Genomic DNA, 9102 nt, shown 5'->3' on the forward strand with positions numbered 1-9102 from the left:
TAGCTTTTTAAATAATTGAATTAATTCATTAGATGCAAAATGGATTACAAGTTATGTTTTGATTTTTCTGCAGACATTCGAATCCTCAGATCTCGAAAATTTTCAGAAATTCTAAACATCGAATCTTATAGTTTTTCTGTTATTTGAATGATTTGAATCCTAACCTTAGAAATCTTTAAACAATTTAACCCAAAACTTTGAAATGACTAGTTAACTGATGCACAGTATAGAAAAATTAAATGTGATTGCAGTGGTATCTGACTTGTCAGTTTTTACTCCTGATATCTCTGCGTGTTGCCTTATTTCAGTGTAGCATCAATGAAAGCTGCCAGAATTGTTATATAATATTATACCTGCACATCATTGAAAATTCTCAAAACTATCCCAATAATTCTGAGCATAGATGACTTATTGCTAATAAATCTAGCTGTTCCTACCACGATGTATAAATATTTCGTAGGCCATGTATTTCAACTGTCTACCTGTTGAAGGCTTCAGCCATTACTGTTGAATTTTGAGCTGATTTCAAATTCAAGGGAAATCAAAACTAATGGTGCAAAAAGAAAATGTACCTGTAACTACTATAATGAATTTGCTTCACAAATGCTGATATTATACGATAGTTTAATTCTTCAAATTTCTATGGACATGCACAAACATGGTAGACGTCTACATGATAGTAATTCCAGAGTTCTTGCTTATACATATGTACCGATCCATTGTATTCAAATTGTTAACTGTTGGACCCATAAAGACTATCACTTGACTTACTGTTTTATCTTAAATTTCTAAGTGAGAAGAAAGATTAAAATATGTTTATTTAATTTTCAGCCTAATGGTTACACAACCTGTGTAGAGGAAAAAAAATCCGAAATGGAGTTTGAAATGGAATGAGGGTACTATGATTATAGAAAATGAAAGATCAGACATACAACTGAAATTTTACAGGGGTAAATCCAGCAAAATTTCACATTACATTGCTTGAAATTTGTAGTGATCAGGCAGTGGATTGTAGTACTACAACATTCTTTTGGGCTACAGAGCATTCATGAAGGATATGTCAGTTGTAAAGAAATGTAATGCTGGTACCAGAGCTGGGGTAATCAATACAACGTCGCTGAGCGTGAGAACTGAAAGAAGTTTGTCACGCAACGTACGAGAAACTAGCATAAGCTAAAGTGCATCAGTATGCCGTATTTTGACTGAAAATTTTGTAGAAGAGAGATTTCTATCCAGTTGATCCTTCATTGCTTGATGCAACATAAAGTTGAACAATTTGTATCTTGATAGCAACTGACAAAATTTGAATTGAAAACTTTGAGCAGAATTAAAATTGTTGTCAAACAAGTGGTTCTCCAAGAGATCTCAAAAACTTTTGCATGTTCAAACATTGATGAAATAAATTATGATTTCTCCCTAGAATTACCAAAGAATTATTATGGAAGGTAGAGTTTAACGAGAAAATTGTGTTAACTGCAGCATATTACTGTGAGGTGTTGCGAAGTATGTAAAGAAATTGCATAAAAATGATTTGACTTGCTTATGGATGCGAAATTAATTTTGAAGGACACCCACACTTGAGAAAAAGTCTCCTAACCAAATAAGAATGTGGAAGTTTATTTTAACAGTCCTAAAATCCGAATTCCTCCCCAAACTGAAAGAGCCATACCTGGACAGCGACTTTTCTTCCTGTAAGAAGTTTTTTCAGGTACCCAAATCAAATGTAGTATTCTACAAAAAATAGCGCATCTTCCAACACATTGGATAACAACTCTTGTAAAAGAAAGGAGATCACACAGAAGGAATGTAAGCAGTAACTACCTGAAATAAAATTAACTTGAGAAAGGAAATAATTAGAAAATTACTTTTTAAATTACCTCAAATTTGTAAATTTTAGGCTTTTTTGATGACTATTATTGCTCTAAAAGTAAGAAGCCATGATAGCAATCTATAGAAATGGGATTTTTAAAAATTTTGTTTGTTACTTTGATGACAATTGGAAATCGATTAAATTATTATACACATAATATAAGAAATAAAAGTAGCGTTTAATAAATAAGCATGCTATTGCATGGTTTTTATTTCAAAAAGTAAACAACTGTTTGTTTCAAAGAAGATGCATTTCAAAGAGTAAAGGGCAGCAAGTAGCTCGCAAGCCACAGTTAGGATGTTGGAGAACTGCAGTTTGGCCATGTCTGCTATAAAGCATCACAGAATCAAATTACCTTATTGTTAGAAGGAAATGCATCTAGGGATGTTAAATTGAAGCCTGTGCTTGTGTACCATACTGAAAAACCTTCATACTTTAAAGGGATCTGCTAAAATCTCATTTTCTCTGTTTTGGCTTTCTAATAAGTAAAGTTGTGATACTAAGCAGTGTTTGAAAGTTGGTTTAAAGATTATTTTTGCTCCTTTGTTAAAGGTTACTGTGAAAAGCAAAACATTTTTGTTATTAGATAATGTGCCGCATCATTCTACTGGACTTTGCTAATTTCTGTAATAATGTCATACAGTCAAAAGTCTTTAATCTGGACGTCCATAATCCGAAATGATCTATAATCTGGACCTCAAAGCTACAAACTTTCTGCACATGCGCCAACGCATAATGTGTTAACGCATGCGCATAATACCTTTACGCATGCGTGTTTAATGTATAATGGATGATATAAGCTAAGCTAAAATTATCTAATTATCTATTTCAGTTAATGTTGCAGATTGCGTTGTTCTTTAATCTTCTAATTGGATCCGGCTCATTACTTTTTGCAGACTGTTAGAGCAATTTTATAAGAGTAAGCTTGAACTTTCGATTATGTCAAAAAGAATTTCCGATTCTGGAGCTACCAAAGGATCTACAAAGTGAAAGCATGTTCCGATGTCCTTCAATTGAAAAGTGAAATAGCTGCAAAAAATGGATAAAGGCATATCCTTTGATTTTCTAATCATTCCGAAATATGTTTATCAATTTCACGCTGCTCTGCGGGGGTGAACGACGCAGCGCGCAATGAACTGGAAGTTTATCTGTCAGCACTATCCTTATCTTCAGGGCAGATGTTTTTATTTTATTGGGCTTATAATTCTTTACCTAATGTAGTATTTCATCTCGATGTACTCCGTCTTTGATATGATTTAAATCAAATTCCTCGTCATTATAAATATCACGAATGCACATCAAATAGTTTTCTGGTTGCAATTTTCTAATTTCTACTATGCGTAAATGTATGATTTACGCATGCGCGCATTGAAAGAAATGTTTAATAACGTAAACAAATAAATATAAAGCTTTTTTTTTTTTTTTTTTTTTTTTTTTTTTTTTTTTTTTGTAAATTTTGATACCCTTTAGATAATAATTGCTCTTTATTTCATAAATTATGGTTTCATATTTTTAATTTCTGCATGACATCTAACGAGATTTAAACTGATTTTCTATAATCCGGAAAACCGATAATCTGGAATCGCCGAAGTCCCAACGAGTCCAGATTAAAAACTTTTGACTGTAATTCATTTTCTTCCCCCAAATACTACCTCCATATTAGAGCCCATGGTTCAAGAGCTTATTTCAACATTTGTGGCTTTTTATTTGAAAAGAGCTCTTTCACAAGCAATAGAAGCAACCTCTAAAGAAAACGAAGAAGTAGCCTCAATACAAGGCGAAAATTAGAAAATGCAGTTTTTTATTATTGCATGATGAACGAAGGGGGAAAAAATAGATGCAAAAAACTTTTATTGTCTGGTTAAAAAATGTTTCTTTTAGTTTTATAAACAGACAATAAAAATCTGTACATATTGTACTTTTTTAGCCTTTTATTATTTTCCATTAATTGTAGGTAAATACATAAATATTTTTGTTTTAACAAAATTTGGTAGAACAAATTACTAATTTTCCTGTAGAAATAGTGTTTCATTCAGTGCAAATTCATGTAGTTCAGTACTATAAAATGACCAGGTAACAGCAATTAGCAAGGTATTCTTGTATTTTCAAAGTTATGGGGTCCATCAAGAATAAGCATTATGGAGATATGAGAGTTTATTTGATTGATGTACAGTAGTGATACATCGTAATTAACGTGAAAAATTGTAAGTATGTATATTTCTAATTTGTAAATAAAAAATGGTCTGCTTCTTTGAACTTCTCCCCGAATGATTACCACTAGTTTGGCAACATCTTTGCCAACTTTCATGGTTGATATTTCATAATTGGATAAAATGTTTTACTCTGTGTTAAAGGCCTATAAAATATGCCCGCTTTTATATCTAAAATGCATTTAAACATTCATAATTTTAATTATAGCTCTTTGATTTTCAAGTTGATAAAAATAAAATTTATTGTAATAATTTTTTAGTTGAAATTCCATCTATCCATTTGACTTTTCTACCACGAATTGTACTGCTCAACTATCTGGAATTTTAACATCTCCGGCACTTGGCATTTCGTAAACTTTCTGAATATTCAAGCTTTTACTGTGTACATCTGTTTGTATGTGCATTTAATTTGATAAATGTGTCTTCTGCAGGGAAATGCCATTTTCCCTTCTCGATTTTCAGGAAGTAAAAATTAGTAAAAGATAAGGGCTAATATGCAAGTACATACAAAAATCCTTAGTACATGTTGAAAATTTCTGCTCGACAGATATTTTCAACGTGAATTTTCTCATACTGAAGACATATGTTAATGCTTGTAAAGTACTGCGTGTGAAGAAGTTGGTATGCATATCTTCAAAAAACATCATCATTTATTTTCTGAAATAGTATAGTCTAAAACATGCTTAGTGATGCTCTAATTTAAGATTTTTTTTTTTTTTAAATATATCAAAAATGAGCTTCACTAAATGGCACACCAAAGAATGCCATGATCTAATATTGCATAAGTGTTTAATTCATGTTGTACCTGAATCTAAATCTAATAGCTTTGAAAATCTTGTAGTGAAGGTATTGACAGCTCCTCAGATATTCTTGTGTGAGTGTTTTAGATCATTTAATGCCTTGATATATTAAGTCTTGGTATTAAAGAAAGAAAGAGCAGGTCTGACAGGTAAGCAGACTTATAGCACAGAGGAAGCAAGGATGATTGGATGGAGAGAAAGATGGCAGGAGGACCAAAATGCTGAATGTTGTCTGAATGAATTAAAATGGATAATTTGCATATGTTCAACTAGAGGTCACATTTAAGTTTCTTGAGAGAAATGAATGTGTAGTATCAGTAAAATTTCAGTAAGTAGGTGAAAAATAACCTTATTCAAAAATCATAAATATCTATTAATACATATCAAAAGTTCTCAAGAAATGTTAAAGATTTAATACCAAGATGTTGGCATGTGCAAAAATAGTTTTCTTTTTATCTGTTATTACCCTGCAAAAAAGAACCTTGGATTAGAAGAGTAATTATTCAATTTAGTTCTTACAAATATTAATGAATTTTTATTCATAGTTGTACAGACTTGTGTATTAATGTTATTGTGGACTATGAACAATTAGAATATTGCAGTTCAAAGAACTGAATGTCAACTAAATAATTCTCAAAACCTATACAAGAAATTTTCGATTATTAAAAATTATTAATGTTCTGTGAAATTCTTTTAATAATATTTTTATAATATATAATTCATGAAATTCTTTCTAAAATATTTGTGCGTTCTTTGTTTTACATAAAATGGTTGTTTAAATTTTCATGTTGCTAAAAAGATGATGCATCAGTTGAGTGCTAGAAATTCAAGTAAAAGAATCATAATCTTAGTAATGAAAAATACGAAAATAATCTTTATGGCTTTTGGAGGAGGGTCAGATAATTGTAGGAATGACTTCTAATGCCAATTAATATTAGAAAAAAAGGGATCATTTCTTTTTCATTAATATTAGAAAAAAAAGGATCATTCTTCATAATCTATAAACGTAAGTAGTAATTTTAATAGAAGGAATCTAATTTATATGGCATAACATTTTAATAATATATTTGAATCTTGGAATATTTTATATACATTAGTGTGCAAAACTTAAGCAACTTTCCTGATTTTGGCCATAATTCTGCAAAAAATCGGACATGAAATTCATACTAGAAAAACACAATATAGTATTTAAAGAATGAGGCAAGTTTAGAAGCCAAAAAGAATAAATGAATAGTATGCATATGGTATAGAAAGAATGGGAAAAAGAGTTTATTGACAGAATGGCCGTTGGTACAAAAAACTGTCTTGCTGAAAGGAACAAGAGCAAGCCAAAGAGTCTTAGTAAGGGATATGACTTCCCCTAACTGTAATGATTACGTTACACCATCTGTTGATGCTCAATACCAGAATATCTAACAGTTCTTAGATCATGTTGCCATCTCCCAAAAGTATTCCACACATGTCAATGGGATTTAAAATAGGGAAGCATGATAGCCAATGCATTCTGTGGATATTTTCACTTTCCAGGAACTCCTCAACGATCTTCCATAAAAGTCCCCTCAAGCATTGTCTTCCATAAAAACAAAGTTGGCATCAATGCACCCTGGAAGACGCATATGAGACAGGATAACTTCATCACAGTAACAATCTCCAGTGAGTGAGCCTCTGTTGAAAATGTGGAGCTCCTTCCTTCTGTTCATCTTAATGCTTCCATACAAACACTATAAGACCACCTCAATGGTTTCTTTTCCTGATGTTTAGGATGGAAGTATCTCCCTACCTCTTTCCATATTAACTGGTGCCAAGAATCATTTGTCAGATGGAAATGACTCTCATCAGCAAAGAGGATCTGACTCCATTGATGAGGTGCCCAATTTTTTGTGTTCTCTACACAACTGTAAACTGTGCTGCCAATATGCAGCATTCAGGACGATGGGCGAATAGGCCACTTTTACATACTTTAAGTCATCTGGCCATAGTAACCTCATCCAGTTGCCATGTGCAGCTGCTGAGTAATGTTACCTGCTATCTGGTTTTGATCTCTTTTCACTTGCAGAATATTGGTCATCAGCCACCATTGTTTTCCTTGCTGACCACCACCAACCTTTCGTACAGTTACACCTATCGTTTGTAGTGCTTTCTAAGCTGGTGAAACAACATTTTTTATCAATTCCAAACTCCTAGGCAGCAGACATCAAATTATGCCCCTCAAGTTTGCCAATCATTCTACCTTGCGTAAAAGCATCCCAATGTTTTCTTATAGCCATACTGCATGTACAATCTCACTTTCACTAGCAGAAGAATGCTTGGAAATGTGCCGATGCCTCACTTTTTACATGCTGCAACATAGCCTCTAATGTCGTGGTGCTTGTATTTGCATATGTATCACCTTTCTGTCAGTCTGTTTGGTCAGTCACTGGTGCCAGACGAAATCTTATAACATTTCCCATACATGATGATTGCCCAGGACATTTAATTGCACGAGGGATATATGCATCCTCACACTGATTACCCCAGAATGCAACTACTGCTATTACACCTCATCCTATGCCATCAATGCAACATTGACCAAACAGTTCTACTGAGTTCACTTTTCATTATACTGATTTTAAAATGCTCTTTTATTACAGTTTCATGGTTATATGTTAAGAATTTGTTACTTAAGTTTTGCATATCCTATCATAAATCATCTCATAGTGATCAAATGAATTAAAATTTCAAGCAGCAAGAGATGAGATAATTTTAAGGAGTCTTTCTCTCTCATATGCCAGTGTAATAATCTATGCACCAAAAAGACATCCTTTCTCAGGCAAATAACTTTTGTGAGCATTGCTTAAAATTAACTTAGAAATCATATGCTAAGGAAACCTCATAGACAAAGAAATTCTCTCTCTTTCTGACAGGAACTAATGGTATTTTCTTTAATAAATTAAATAATATTGTAAAATAATTTTTTGGTTCATTAAATCGTATAAAAGCATTTAATTTTATGTAAAACTTTTATATGTCCATGATATACAAATTATGTGAAACTTTTTTTAAATTGGTTTTAGGCACATGTGAATCACAGACATTTAAAACCAGCTCCAACATCTACAGCAGGAGCATCTGTATCTGCAGTTGCTCATGTAGTTCCAGTTTCAACTGCCGTATCAATTGGACCTAGTCATGTTCCAGTTTCACGAGACCCTCGTGATCCACGAGGACATTTACATGTTGATGTATCTCATCAGGCAATAATGGTGGGTCATATTCAGCATCAAGAACACAGAGAATCTGTGGACCATACAAGAAATCCAAATATACCAATGGGTAGCCCAGCAGGACAGCCACGCCAGTATCCTCATTCTCCTGCAAATTATCCAAGTACAATTCCAGTCAGTAGTGCCAGACCAAACCTTATAACCGTTCCCATACAAGATGATGGTGCTGGACATTCAACTGCACCGGGACCACATATGCATCCTCAGACTCATGTACCTCAATATGCAACTACTGCTACTACACCTCATCCTATGCCATCAATGCAACATCCACCAAGCAGTTATCCGCCACATGCATATCAACATCCACATCCTGCAACTACACCAGCTTATTCACAAGCACCACCAATGACAACCCAGACATTTACCCAACCACCTCCTCCAGTTCACCATCAACCCCCAATTCATGCACCAAGTGGGCCTATTTATTCCACACCACCTCCAGTTGTACATCATGCACCACCTCCCACATATACTCCACCAAGAGCTCCTCAACATGCACCTCGACCCTTACCTCCTCCACAAAGATTTCCTCCTTCTTCAGGAAGCTATGATGAAAATTCCTCGTATATGCAACAGTGGGGTCCTGGTGGTGTACCTCCACCACCTGCTCGAACTTCACTTCCACCTAGACCAATTCCTGCTCCACCTGCATCTAACCCAAATGTAGGACTCATACAGCCAAGAGGGCCCTCTGATCCTGGATATAGACAGCCTTACTACCAGTAAAACTATAATGATGAAAAATGTGTGTAAATAATGAACTGTTCGTAGTGTATTTGAAAAGTTGATTTTTATATGTATATAAGACGATGCAGAGCATTCTTAAATTTGTTAAGTATTGCTGAAAATGGAAAATTAAATTTTGCAGATTCCAATATTATGATCCTTTTCTATGTTAATTATGGAGTATTAACGTTTAGAATTTTTTATAAAAAGAAAATTAAATAGAAATGGAT

The 9102-nt window shown here is 33.5% G+C and overlaps 1 protein-coding gene across 1 annotated transcript in view; it reads left to right on the forward strand.

Moving 5' to 3' along the window:
• LOC118183077 (uncharacterized) overlaps nucleotides 1-9091 on the forward strand; it is a 28324-nt gene extending 19233 nt beyond the window's left edge. Inside the window, exon 7 of the mRNA XM_085825733.1 lies at nucleotides 7934-9091. Within this exon, the coding sequence (XP_085681859.1) occupies nucleotides 7934-8872 (939 nt within the window). The 3' untranslated portion in view covers nucleotides 8873-9091. The remainder of the gene's footprint in view (nucleotides 1-7933) is intronic.
• Nucleotides 9092-9102: the final 11 nt, after the last annotated feature.

This window comes from Stegodyphus dumicola, chromosome 10 (assembly GCF_044657685.1).
Source record: "Stegodyphus dumicola isolate Sdum_Otavi_A_Nest chromosome 10, ASM4465768v1".
NCBI lineage: Eukaryota > Metazoa > Arthropoda > Arachnida > Araneae > Eresidae > Stegodyphus > Stegodyphus dumicola.